General features: G+C 40.2%; 1 protein-coding gene across 3 annotated transcripts in view; it reads left to right on the plus strand.

Moving 5' to 3' along the window:
* The first annotated feature begins 1970 nt into the window (after positions 1-1970).
* Positions 1971-14797, plus strand: part of myo10l1 (myosin X, like 1) — a 44568-nt gene continuing 31741 nt past the window's right edge. For 2 of the 3 annotated variants that reach the window (XM_042222607.1, XM_042222608.1), the window contains exons 1-2: positions 1971-2700; positions 14138-14236. In XM_042222607.1, coding sequence (XP_042078541.1) covers positions 2680-2700; positions 14138-14236 — 120 coding nt within the window. In that variant the 5' untranslated portion in view covers positions 1971-2679. The remainder of the gene's footprint in view (positions 2701-14137; positions 14237-14797) is intronic. The other variant, XM_005934321.3, reaches the window with a different exon arrangement.

Consider the following 14797-nt stretch of genomic DNA (forward strand, 5'->3'; position numbering starts at 1 on the left):
GTGTGTGTGTGTGTGTGTGTGTGTGTGTGTGTGTGTGTGTGTGTGTGTGTGTGTTCCTGTACACATGTGAATATTGGATGAGTTAGTCTGCTGGGTCATGAACAGCAACGACTCCTCTGTCTTTCCGCATCAGAGATCTTTCTGGGCAAATTTGTAGCTGTTACTTTTGCTCTATTGACTCCCATGTAAAAATCAAAAATACAGTCAGTGCGTTTGTTTAAAGCACCCTCATGTAGCAGCCAGGAGGGGTTTAGTGCTGACAGATAATCAAAAAGAAGATCAGTGTGTTGTGCAGTTAAAACTTGAACTGGAAACAATAAACAACAGATTTTTTCATCATAGACATTTTTATTTTGCTTAAGAGATCATTTGTGGAAGCCCTTTTGCAACATCTGAGACCTGAGAGTTTCAACTACAGTTAAAAACCAGAAGGAAGCAGGAATTTTTTCCCATTTGATGGTCTGGAAGTAGAAAAAATGTTTTAGTAAATTTTAAAGATGATAATTAAAACATTTTCCGGATCAATTTGTGCTGAGCATTTAATCAGTGAATCAATAAATCAACTAATCATTTCCATTTTGCTTAACTTTACCTGAACTGTCTTAGTGTGACAAACCCCAGTCATTAGGTGTAAAATTGATGCTCAAAATCAGGTGAAAGTCCCAGAGTACCAATGTTCCTTTTCCTTCAAAAGTGAGATCAGAGAAATGATCAGTAAGATTGGGTCTCATTTCCTGAGTGTTTGTGTACATGCATGTGTGTATGTGTCTAATCACAAACACAAAACACGCATGGGGCCCTGCTGGCAGGTCTAGTTTTTGAACTGTTGCTCTGATGAAGACGGAGGGTACAGCTAAATAATACTTCCAAGCATGCACACAGGAGCCTCTCCACCCCTATACCTCCAGGGCTCCGTGGGGAACAGGCTGAGCTTGTGCTTTACCCAAGAGAGGCTTCAGCCTGCTGGGCTCCTAAAAGCTGCACCTGGCCCCTGCAGCCTGGTGCTGTGAAAAGAAGAATAAAAACCTCACACGGTCCACATCACATAAACCAGCTGTCTGTCTATTTATACCAAACTGTGGTCTTTGGAGACTTCATTGGTTTTTCTTTCTGATTTTGGGATGTTTCGCCCTCACTGTTATGGTCGTGTGTGTGTGTGAGTGTGTGCCATGAGATATCATTTTTCAGCCTGGGGGCAGGGGCTCTGACTGATTCTGTAACCAAGCCTACTCCTATACACCAAGCAACATTTTTTTATTTTGAAAGAAAGAAAGATTATATAGCAATGCCCCCCACCACCATCACCAATCCCTCTGGCCCCACTTTCTCTGTGTACACTGGTTTTGGAAAAGCATGAATGCTCTTGACAGCACTTGCCTCATTGCTAATTGAGATATAATTTATTCAGCTTTATAAACTTCCATGTCAGCTTGTCTGTATTCATGGCCTTAATGGTTATAATAACTTTATACTCTTGATACACAAGCAAATTTTTGCACAGAAGGTAACAGCTGTGGTAACAGGTTTTATACAATCTATCTGATGTCTTTATTACTCAAATGCTCACTAATACTCTGGGAGCTACATCAATAGCAACATCTTGTGATTCACTGGTAAATGAAATTACAAGACAATAAAATTCAAATAATTTTGTTCATGATTTTTTTTGCGGCACATGCTTTTGAAAAAGATCAGACATAAAAAAACTATACATTACAATACATTAACACATTAATTTTTTTTAAATAAAGTAGTTCTATAACAAAAAGAAACCGTTTACATTGGCTTTGAGTTTTTCATTCTCGAGCATTTTGACAGAACAAATTTTTAAATAAGAGACCTAATCTCTCCAAACAAGGCAACCTGCTTCACCAGCATTTATCATCTTATTTCATTTATAAAAACAAAAATGCTCTTTTCTTTCTTTCTTTTTTTCCGGAACTCATTGCTTTATGAACACTGACGTGATGGGATGAAGCCGGATAATCTGGTTCGGGATGATCATCTGTAATTAGACCAAGAGGGACAGAGGTTCTTTCATCTGTCAACAACCACAGAAGCGTCATCTCACCTCTAGGTGGACTGTCTGTGACCGCAAAAGCGCTGGTTAAGGTTTGCTTGCACATCTGTACGTGTGAGCTTATAATGTGTGCTTTATATCGGAGGGGGCTGTGTCTGCACCGCCCCATCGGTGTGTGCGAGTGGACAGCGTCAAGCTCATCCTACCCCCGGACTGGTCCTCTCGCAACCCCACGCAGGATACTCACATCCTCACACGTGCACACGTACACACACATATATCTACACACATACGCTGATACACAAACCAGGCAGACCTGGAAAACCGGGGCGCTTCAATTAGCGTTCCTCCGACGGATCCCTGGCGTGGACATTTTTAATTTTTTTCCTCTCAGCCTCCGTGGAATTTTCTCATGTGTGGTTTTCTTTGCGCATAGAGCGTGGACGCAGCTGAGGTGTGTTTGAGAAATTGGGCTATTTCGGAGGTTATAGAATAAACGCTCGTTGAATGGGAAACACCAACACAGAGGCACTGCTACCTTTCCCTCATCTCGACAAACAGGCTCACTCTTCAGTTGGTGAGATTTGCGCACCCGAGACCGGAGCCGGTGTCTGCGCTCTGCCGGGCCGGGCGCGAGTCGTCAGGGAGGAGTAGGCAGGATGGAGGCGTTTTTTGCAGAGGTAAGGCCACTGAGAATCTGTGTCACGGTTACGGAGATAAACATGAATGACATTAATGGCGTGATGATGCCTGGATTTACACCGCTGCATGTCTATACTGCAAGATACGGTTTCATTTTGATTCACGTCAATTATGGCAGGTGCCGCTTTGCTTCCGTCGAGCAGAAGCATCCTCACCGTCCGCCCCCCCAAAACCCAGAGGAAGGCCTGGTCCCACTATATGTTATAGTCTTCGTGTATCTGGGGGAAAAACACCGTTTGTTTCATTATCACTGCAGAGGATCAGGGCCTGACTACCGGCTTGGTGAATTAATTCAGAGCAGAGCCGCAGAAAAATTGGCCAAACGGGAGCTGACATGGGCTTTTGCATCCATAAGGATGACTGCCGGATTAAAGCCAATCTGTTAAGGGAGGGTAAACCGTGTTGGCCTTCAGCAACAGCCCTACCACGGCATGCTGCCGCGAACAGACCCACTCTGTGTGTGTGTGTGTGTGTGTATGTTTTTTTTAATTGCGCTGTGAATGGGATAGAGATCGGATCCATGGCAGGGTTTGGGCCGGTAGAGGAAGATAAAAGAGGAGGGAGGAGGAGCAGTGCAAGGGATATGTCTGTGTGTGTGTTTGTGTGTATGTGAGACCGAATAGGTGAAGCAGGAGGGAGATAAATTAACTGCCCTTGTAATTGAAAATTAAGTAAAACATTGGTTATTAATTAATCTCCCACTCTCCCACTAAGATGACAAAACCAGTCTCATTTTCCTCTAATCTGATCCAGAGTTGTAAGCATTTTAGGCTGTCATTGTCTGTTGCTTTATTTTCTTTCCTTATAGGTCCTTTGCCGTACATGTTCACACCCTAATCAGGAGATACAAGCTTCCTACCAGTCCCTGTCTTCATTTGTGTCTTGTTCCTCAGACCCCCCCATTTAGTGGCTCAGGCACCCAAACAGTCTCGTCCACTGACTCCGATGCCAGTATCCATCCTCTCCAAGCTACTTATCCTCCCCCCATCTTAAGTTAATCTGATATGGGTTTAAATGCCTCTCACATTGGCAGTGATGTCATGCAATTTATTAGTGTGTGTATCCATGTGCTAGTGGTTGTGAGGGTATATGTTTGGGCACCAGAGCTATGAGAATCACTGCTGATCATACTTCTTCTCAAACTGCATGACATAACCACCATAAGCCCACAGATTACCACACAACTACACCAAAACACAAAAACCAAGACTCCTGCTTCATTTCCCATCAGTTTGTCTGTAATATATTGATCATAGCATTGATTCACAGACCACCATAAAGCAGCCCCACACTGCACAGACTATGAAAGGCTGCATTAGATCTGAAAATGGAGTGACTTATTGAGTTACGAGGCCCTGCAGACATGCATAAGCTGCTACCCAGAAACATGACTTCATGCAGTAGTCGGGTGCTGAGTAATCAATCCTTCTGGGAGGTGTCTGTCCAGCATCCACTTAGTTTCTTTCCTCTTCTGCTTTCATTGCTCCATCCTGTACCCCTGCATTCCTCCATTTGGATCGCTGAAAAAAAAAAAGAGTGAACAACTGACCGCTCTGTCTCTGTCTCTCTCAACCCAGGCAGAAAATGTGATGGCCATCCAGCCAAGCATGAAATATCAGGTGGTATTAGACTACTGTATAATCCCCGCATAATCATACTGGCCTGGTTAGTAGTCAATTATGGCAGTTGTGGTGACTTTATGCACTCTTAATATGAAAAGAACCCAATCACTTCCTTGTTATGGTGGCTGAAAAAAAACAAATTGTTAGTCCTGGTGCAGATTCCATCTGGTATTTTGAGTGTTTTTTAAATTTAAAAAGTGCTTCTTAAGTTCTTAGATACTCTTAGCTAGTTTCAAACAAGTTATTTCCTAAACTGGGTTAAAATTTTAAAAACTTTTGAAAATGTCTTAGCTTCAGTTCTGTTGTTTATATGTAAACCTGACTGGGCTTTACAGAAGCTGGAAGTTTTGGAGCACAATCAGCAAACATTTTAAGTGCTTTGTCTTTAATAGATTCTATACATACAGTTTTATGTTTTATCAGTTTTATCAAAAATTTTTTTCCCTGGAGCTGCTTCATGATGACTGCTGAGTACTTTGCTGTCAGCACTTGAGTATCTAAATTTGAGTATCTAAATGTGCTTATGAGTGAGTTGGGTGACATTTGTTTTCAGAGGTGATAGTTTGCGTTCGTGTCAGTGCACGTGTAATAGATTTGAACGGGTGTAAAGCTGAAATGAACCAATAACTGTGAGATAGGCATGTGCGAATAGACAAGGAACAGCTTTGGTGCCATTTGTTTTTATCCAGTTTGATATTCACTAAAGACCCTTCTGTTTCTGTCTCGCTTGCTTGTCCGTGTAACTGAATAAACAGTAAATCTTTATTTACTACCTTTCAATTTGTTGAGTGGTCGCTGTATCCTGTACCGAGAGTAGCTGAGGAGCAATAAAAGGTTTCTCACACTATGAGGGTGATTATAAAAATGCAATATTCAGTATGCATTCTCCATGGCAATTTGCACATATGCAGTGAAACATTCATGGAAGCATTTTTATGCAGCTTGAACAGCATAAAGTGTCTTCTAATTGCAGAAAAAGAAAAATCGGTCCTTTTTCTTTCGTGCAATGGGTGTTCATGGAAAAAACCTTAGGGTAAATTAAGCAGAGCCCATGCCAATCCATTGTGGTACAAATTATGCCGGATTTGGTATGAAGTGCATACTGCAGGAATCTGGTTCAGTGGAGGTAAGGGAACAGTCACTGGAGATGTGTGACCTATATTCAGCAGCTCCAAACACATTTGTTCTGCTTTGGAGCTGCATCAGTTTTGCTTCCCTCTCTCTCTCTCTCTCCTCTTTTCCCTTCCCTCTGATGCTCTCTCTCTCCCTGCGGCCACTCTCTTGGTGCTTCTCCATCTCGCTCAACCAACCGCTTTAAGAGCTGCTCAGTCAGCCTCCCTCCCCCTTCTGGCAGCTCTGTCTTTCTCTATTCTCTCCTCTCTGTTTCCACTTTATCTTTTTTTCTCCTTTAGATCACTTCTTTTTTTTGTTTTTTGTTTTTTCCCCCAGCATGTGTAGGTGAAACAGCTCTGCCTCATCTAAAATAAAGCTATGTTACAAGATATGAATTTAATTACATTTCCCATGATGCTATGGTAGTATATAACTATCAAATGTCACAATTTTCTGGGTAACAATAAATGAAACATAGCATATTTCATAATTTCTATTGTATTTTGTCTTTCCTGATTTAAAAGTCTTTAATTATATTTATGGGCTTCTGGACTAGACTGTGCCCAATTTGATTGATTGGACTAATGGTCCTAAACCAACAGAGCAGTTCGATTTCTAAACCAAATGAATTTGTCTGGTTTGTCCAATGTCAAAAAACATTCTAATGCTATTACGATAAACTCAGATATCAGATATCATACATATTAAGTTGTAATTAAATTGGCAAAAATCTGAACCATTTCCACAACCATTAATCATTATTAAAACAGCCATGAAGTAAACCATGGAGCCAGTGTACTCTCTGTACTGGACATTTGGTTTTAAATCTTTGCCAAATCAAACATGCGGATCATTGAGAATGAGATTTCTTATGCTGTTGTTGAGTGAAAACAAAGGAAGAGGAGTGGGGGTAGGCACGTTTAGAGGCAGCGACAGAGAAGGGAAGGTAGTATGGTGGCTATAGAGAAGAGTTTTAAATGTAGGGACTGTGACTGGTAATGCCATTGAGGCAGGAGGAAAGAAAAAGGAAGATTACATACAAGGTTTATGGATATAGTGAAGGAGGACATGCAGATCGTTGATGTGTCAGAAGAAGATGCAAGTGAGAGGATAAGATGAAGGAAGATCATCTGTTGTGGTGACCCCTAATGAGCAGAGGAATGAAGAAGAAAAAAAAACATTAGGCATGATTAAAAATCCCCACAGGCCATTGGCAGTGTTTTGCAATTTTTTACTATAGGGATCTAGATATGCAGGGTTTATTCCTCTGACCATGGTTCACCTCTAGAAATGTCATGAAAATTGCTCATTTAGATTTTGCATACTCCTGATGACAAGTTGCAAAAATTCTGCACTGAAAGCAAATTATCCCTTGATAGAGATCTGCACCAAGAGGTCTTCTTTCAACCCTGCTAAGCTTCTTCATTGCTGAAATTTGGTAGTTTTTGTGTAATCATGGTGGCAGATTGACAGACAAACAACAATAAAAATAACAATAAAACACAAGCTTTAGCACAGGCGAAGGATATTTAAGACAAGTTAAAAACAGTTAAAAAAAATTAAACAAAACTGTGAGAACAGTATTAACATTTACTGTGTTCTTTGGTAACAGCCTAGTCCTTCATCAAGTTTTCTAAAATTTGACTTAGTTTTTGCTTAACAAACATACAAACTGTGCTGAAAACATTCAAATCAGATCGCAACCCCCTTCACCTGAACATCAACTCCCAGCATCCACCAGTGCCTAGAGGAGAAAGGCTGTTTCCATGGTATCCTGTTTCCACACTGTTGCCGTGGAGTCCTGTTGCCAGGGTGTTAGTGGGGGTGTGACTGTAGTTTAATCCAAGATGTGAGAGAATGTGATAATTAGCACAGAGCTCAAAGAGGATTTGTACTTTACATACACACACACTTGCTCCTGGTTTGTAATTTAACAGCAGACCTTGATCCAGTTTACCTTCGGAAAATCATGTTTGTTTTGGAACTAAGCTGTCCAAGGCTTCAGATATTCCTAAAATAACAGCTATGCAGCCAAGCAGGAAATAAAGGGCACTTATGTTCTTAAAACTCGTTGCATTTCTGCTGTCCAGTAGTTATATGGACTGCAGGTTAAATCCATGACGTAAAGACCTTTCTGCATAAGTGCCTTTGCCATCCTAGTTGGATGGACACAAGGGGATAGAAATCAGGCACTTTGTTAATTGTAAAAAGTTTTGAAAAGGAATCACGTAGAGGTAATTTCTAAACCATACTTTAAAAAATCCCAGGCAACTATGGGAATGTTGCTTTCTTTCTTTTTTCCCTGTAAGATTGTTTTGAAATTAGCAGCCACCCATGTGTTCCGATCATCCAAGATCCCCCAGAAAAAAGTAGTTCTATAAAGATACATACATATACACTACATTAAAAACACAGGCATCCTGGTACATACATATAATGGGAAAACACTGAATGATGAAGTGTTTTCCATTGGTGGAGATGATGTTAGTAACCAGGACTGATATTGTTATACACAGATCTGTCATAGTTAAAATGGTTTCTAATGCCCAAGCGATCTAAGATTTTTAAGACCAATGCTGATACTGATATTTGGTGATTTAAAAATCTGATATTCTGGTATTTTGGCCACTATGTTTTTCTTTCAGCTGCACAAAACCTAAACAGATTTCTGTAACCTTTGTTATGTGTGGTAATTCTTTGAGTTATTTATGCTCTGCTCAGATCAGTTATGTTTGTCAGTTGTTGTCTTTGTGCCGTTCCAAATGCATGTTGGCATCAGGCAAGTGGACAGACTATGCAATGTTAATCCTCTTAACAACATTGAAGGGTGTTTCTCACCTGTCTTATTTATTGTTTGTATTTTCATTTGTTAGCTGTTACAAATGCCAACACTAATAGAGCTAATACACTTATATTAGCTAATATTGTATCAGTCTTGTGATACATTGACCTGGCTCTAATGGTTTCATTGCTCATTATCCTCAAGGTGCCAACATAGGTATCCAACAATTGCTAAAGAGCACTGGTAACAAAAGATGGCAGAGACTACAGAATGTAGACTGCTGACATATTCTGTTCTCAACTGCATAGAAAATATGGATTTTTCAAGATTTTCATTAAAAAGCAAAAAGAATGAATCAAGACACCTGAGTGATCAGAGACTACATTTGAACATACAAGCTTCTAGATAAAGAAGAGGGAATTCTTCAATTCTTTGCAAGAGTAACTGTGACCACCCCACATGAGTGGTCACATGGGGTTAAGTTTGACCACTCATGTAACAATTTGTTACCTTATGCTATATGGTTTCCTCCAAGGATCGATTCTTGGACCCTTTTTTCATTTGAACATGCTTTCTCAAAGTGAAATCTTTTAAAAGCACCTGGAGACTCATAATATCTATGCAGATGACACCCATATTTCTTTAGCTCTCTTCCAAAAAACCTTTGTAGATATTGATTATGTTTGTGTCTTGAAAACTCCCCTAAAAAGGGTTTTTGGCGACAACTGATATCCCATACCACTAACTTTCTCATTGAACCTTCCAATTTCAATTTAAAAAGGATCAGTGTTAGTTTTAAGCTTTGTTTCCTACAAATAATAAAAAGGATAAAAATAAATAAATAAAAATAATTATAATTATAATAATGATGCCCCTGCAACATTTCAAAAAATGACCTGGAGTCATTTTATAAAACCTAAATTAAAAGACACTCATGGTATATGACTATGGATAAATTAATATGCTCTTAATGTTTTTTGCTGTGATCATGTTTCCATTTACGCTCAGATGTTTATTTATACCTGCAGTGTTGAATCTGCACTGCAATCCCTTTTAACGGCAGATGTACAGGCCAGTGACACCCACTAGCCCACATGCACATAAGGATACACACAGACACACCAACATGCACAGACCGCACGGATAAACACATGCTGTTGCTCTCCTTCCAGCAGCCATAATCTGCTAAAAGCCTCGCTGTCCTGATTGTATTATCACCTTTAATGGAATATTACTGACACAGTTTAGGTCTCCAACACAGGCAGCGCTATGCTAAGACGACAGATCAGAATGCTTTTTGCAAGGAAAAAGGCAAAGGAAGCTGTCTCTCCAGTTCACATACAAATTTACTACATATTTGTGATAATCCTACTTTCTAGGATTTTCTGCTGCTCTTTGATTTGTGCTCTCTGCCTCATATTGACAGTTCACTCGTGTGGCATTTTCATAACGTTATGGTGGAACTATAACTAACTAACTAATTATATATAGTGATACAGGGTTAATTAATTAACTGTTAATAACTTAAACTACAGTTAACTGAAGATTTGTCACATTATTTAACAAAATCACAGAGGACCAGGCCATAAGTGGTCCCTTCATCCTGGAGCCTAATAAAAATTACTACCTGATGCTTGTGATTAGAAAGGGATTGACAGTTTTTACAAACACAGATACACAAAAAAAAAACCCCAAAAAAACCACGCTGGTTTTTATTTTTCCTTTTATCTGCTGCTGAGCAGTCATCTGCTCTTGGCATCATTTATTAATTCGTGTCTCGTTTCTGTCATTTTGTGTCTTCTTCAACCTCCTGTACTTGTAACCTTTTGTTACACACTTTGCTGTTTTCCTGCCCTCGTCTTCATTGTCCTCATTTTCCCCATTTGTCTGCCCTCTCTGTCTGTCTCCTCTCCTCTGTTGTCCTTTTAGTTTACACCGAGTTTGTCAGACGTGACTTTGCCCCACAGTGACTCCTCTCATTCTTTAAGCTGTCATTTATTTATGTGTAGTTTGACTTTTTATCTCACCTTTTTCTGATTGCCATTTTTTAAGTCTTGTAGCTGTTGGTCAAAGTCAAAGTCAAAGTCTGACTGTCAGTGTGTCCAGTTTGAACATCTACAAGAAGCAATGGAACAATTTTCAGTGTCCTGATATTCAGTTTCCTCTGAAGATGGACCAGTCCAATATTATTATAACTCGTACTTAAACTTTGTATTTTAAATTAGCTAAACATTAAATTGCTAATACCAACATGTGCCATTGTGCATGTGCATTTAGCTTAAAACAGCACAACTTCACAGATAGCCAGGGCATCAGGACCAAAAGTGTCTGTTGAGAAGGTTAGCGCGGGCTCATTAGTGTTTGTAAAACATGCACAGCTCTTGAGTATGCTTACATAAAGAATTTTATGGTGCTTTTACAAGCCAAAATCATGCATGATTTAAAATCCCCTTCCTGTGTCCCTCAGAACGTCTCCCAGCTCTGCAGCTATTTTTAGATCACTCCCTCTAAGTCCTCTTCTGACCACAAAAAATGATATAAAACCAAAACCAAAAAAGCAGCACTAATGATAGAAGAAGTCCAGAAATGCACAAAAACAATCTTTAAAGGGTGGAGTCATGAAACACGTTGTCTACAGTTGACCCTTTGTTGCTACATTGGATTCATATGAACCAGAGGGGTTTATTTCTTCGTCTCTTATCTTTCTTCTCAATGCAGCCATGACAGTCAACAGCTTCTTTTTAAGTTGATCACATATCTCAGCTCGTGTTAACCACAGAGCATAGCTTTATGTCATGACCAGTGAAAAACATTTAAGGTTTAATGAGTGATTCCATTCCTGCGGATGTTGGTCATATGTTTGCACTCAGCATTTGCTTTGGAGAGAGCTCCTCTCAGAAGGAGAGATCCTTCATCAGAGACTATCTCCATGGGAAGAGCCTTAATTATATGGCACAGGGGTCCATGTAATTGCCTGAACAGACAAAAGGGCCTCTATCAAACATACGTATAGCTGAGCGCTCATTGGATATGTCTAAATTTATACCTAAATGTCTGACTTTAATCTCTAAATTGTGACTTTTCTCAGAAGAGGATTAAGGCCAGAATTCTGATAAGAATAATTCACAATTTGAAAAAGTGTTGAGTTCAATCAATCAGTTGTGAATAAAAAAAAAAAAGAAGATTTGGGGCTCACAGAAGAAAAAAACACACTCATGCATTAGCCATCATCATCATCATCATACATATCCTGGCTGTACATGAAATTATGCTGCTGTATTTCTGTCACAGCATTCTACGGGAAAGATGTCTCGCTATTGTTTTAGCATTTCTTGTTGGTTATAGAGTCGGATGTAAGACTTGAGGTCAGAGGTCATCTCTGAGGGTAAAGTGACAATAGACGCTTAATGGAGCTTGACGAAAGGGTAATGGGGTGGAGCCTGGGGCCTGTTTGACTGTGGTTTGGTTTGAATTTCATGGAGCAGAGAAACAATGCGAAGCATAGTGTTAAAGGCGATGTTACAGCCATAGATATTAGGCCACAGAAAGGTTTGGTGTTTGTTGTCATGCATGGCTATTTCTGTCTGTCTGGGGCAGTAATAGATGGGAGGAGGGGAGGAGGACACAAACAGGAGGAGGAGAGGATGAGTCTGAGTGGAGGCTTTGGTGCTGGCAGGTCATTTATAACCCTCTGTCTCCCCTTAGTTTGCCCATGAGATTGCATATCGATCTGGGACTGGAGACCAATTTGCTTAAAGAGGAGACAGAGAGAGAGAGTCAGAAAGCAGAAACATTCATTGCTTTCTGGTTCACATAAGGTGAGTTTATGTCTGTATGAGATATAAACTCACCTACACAATGACTGTGCTTCAGGTCAGACGCTACAGCACCAGTATTTGAAGATTAAGTTGTCTCAAAGGCCAATTTATTAGCTAAAACATGTGGTGGAGTACCAGTGAACTGTGAGTAGGTCATCAGGTCATAATAATGTCTCAGTGCGGTGGAATCTGACAGGAAAAAAGACAGAGAGGATAAAGAGGAGCAACAAGGCCGCTATATATAGAGAGAGTTGCTGTGCAAAGAACAGTGAAGGAAACCTTTTTGCAGACTAGTGCAGAAGATCAACTATAGATGGGTTTATGTTTTGCAAAAGCCAACAGCCTTAAAGTCTGTTTTCAGATGGATTCAGTCATTTTATCCCCTAAGCCTCACCTTAAGCAACCCATTTGTGTGCATAAGTAAAACACTGTATTGGTGTGTGACTGGTTTCTGCCTGGCTAGCTTCATAGCCTGAGGCATGACTGGGTTTCTGTTATTATCCGTGTGCGTATGTGTGGCACTGAGGGATTGAAAGAACCCAAAAAGAGAGAGTGGGAGAGAGGGAAGAGGAAACAGAAAGTGATAAAGGTTGTCAGGGGATGCTTGGGGCTGTGGCACCATCTGTTGCTAAAACAATTCTTTTCCATTTGTCGTCTGCTGCTCACGTCATTCATATGCACACATCTGCTGGTCCACCGAGCCTTTTAGGACTCACGCCTCTGCTTAGGATTTAGACTGGAGCACTTATGCCACGAAACTTTGCTCTAACTACAAGAAAATTCATACATTATGGATAACACCATCACTTAAAAGGTGGACTCATCAACAAGAGTGCAGTGAATGTGATTCAAACACCCACAAACATCACCATCATTATGACTAATTTGTCAGAAAAAGTGAAAAAAACAACAACATTTCACACATTCCACATGTGAGAGCACAATGTAGAAAGAAATAGTTTAAATTAATTTCAGTGCACAAAATTCAGCTCTCTAGTGAGATTTTGTCGTTAACAAACTACAGTACTGTGTGTTTTCTCTGTTGACAGTGTAACCTTTTATTTTCACTTCCTCTGTTTTGAATTCAAACAGTTAACAGAGTGCAGAGAATAGTAGTCGTATTCAGCTGTAAGCACATTTTAAGTATTTATTGATGTAAAGCGTTTTTCATTAATAGCTTCTTGTCTGAGGATATATTTTATACTGTAGTAACACGACACCAGCCTCCAGCAGGCGCCCTGTGGTTGGAGTTATAGTCGTTAATAAAATAAGCAACGTTTTTTATTCAAGTATTGTTTTGATTACATTTGACACCACTTCTTGGACCTGTTTTAGAGGCAGTGCTTGGGTAAACTCACACGCGATTCAGTTTAAGCTAAACTGTACAAGTGGACGTATGGTGTGCCTCCTGTTTTTCCAGCGCTTCAGTCGCTCCATTGACTCATCTGTCCTCTGTTGCACTGTCCTTCTGTTTATGGGTTTCAGGTCAGAGGTCAGTGACTGTGTGAAGGAGGGCTTTGTCTGTTTAGAAATATTTAGGAATAGCACACTTCCTCTGAACATGAATAAACTCCTTGCACAAAAAGATAAAGACACCAACTGCAAGCGCTCCTGCTTCACCATGTTAGAAATTAGGTGTGGATACTAATTGGATGGGATACTAATTCTAGCTTGAAAAACTAGCTTTAAAACAAAATGTACATACTTTATATCTCAGCAAAGCCAAACTATGCTTTGAAGTCACTCAAAGCATAAATAATTATCCACAGCTTACATCAATACAGTTCATCTAGATGAATTTTAGCCTGGCAACAAGATTTAGTGGTTACACATTTCCCTAACAAGTGAAAGATTTCCAGTTTGATTCCAAGATGCAAGAGGAGATATAAATCCTTTTGAGGTTGCATCAAGAAGGGCATCTGCTGGAAAAATCTGCCAAATCAATCATGCAGCTGTGGTGACTCCTTGTGAATAAGGGAGCTGACCAAAGTAGCTAAAAAGATGAATTATTTAAAATCTCACCTGTTTAGGGTTGCAGTTATTGGCTGCTTAACATCTGTGATTTGTGTGCTTGTTACAGGGTGCCCGCGTTTGGGTCAGGGAGAAGGAGCAGCTGCTCCCAGCCACCGTCAACTCCTGTGGAGATGGAACCCTTGTGGTCACAACAGATTATGGGGAGGTATGAAATGCACACTTTGCACGACCGTCTTTCTGATCTCTTTTGCCTTCAACACTGTGATGAGTGAGCAAAAGTCTCATTAGGACCCTCCATATACAACCATGCATTACACCGCTCATCATTGACGTGAAGGTGAAGCAGCCGTGTAGGTACATCCTCTCCTGTGCTGATCAATGCAAACTCCTGGTCATTATGTTCCACTTTCCCTGCCCCAGTTTCTTCCTCCTCCTCTTCCTCCGCCTTCTCCTCCTCATACATATTCAAAATTCATCTCTGGATCGCTGACACACATTCTGCTATCAGAGGAAAGCCAGAATAGATAGAAGGCATTATGGGAGTGTAGATGAAAACGGTCAGATGTAAGGATGGGGTTGCCTGCGGCTGATCTAAAAAAACAAAACAAAACAAAAAAAACAAAACAACCTCAACCTTTTGATGCCACGCACACTGCCAAAATAATGGAATTGAATGTTTAAATCTCATTATAAATGTGTATTCGTGTGTGTGTGTCTGCGCTCATCTAATCTGTGTTAGATCAAGGACAAGCACACATTGCTGTTT

The sequence above is a fragment of the Haplochromis burtoni genome, unplaced genomic scaffold (assembly GCF_018398535.1).
Source record: "Haplochromis burtoni strain Fernald_Lab_line unplaced genomic scaffold, NCSU_Asbu1 Contig_89, whole genome shotgun sequence".
Classification (NCBI taxonomy): Eukaryota; Metazoa; Chordata; class Actinopteri; order Cichliformes; family Cichlidae; genus Haplochromis; species Haplochromis burtoni.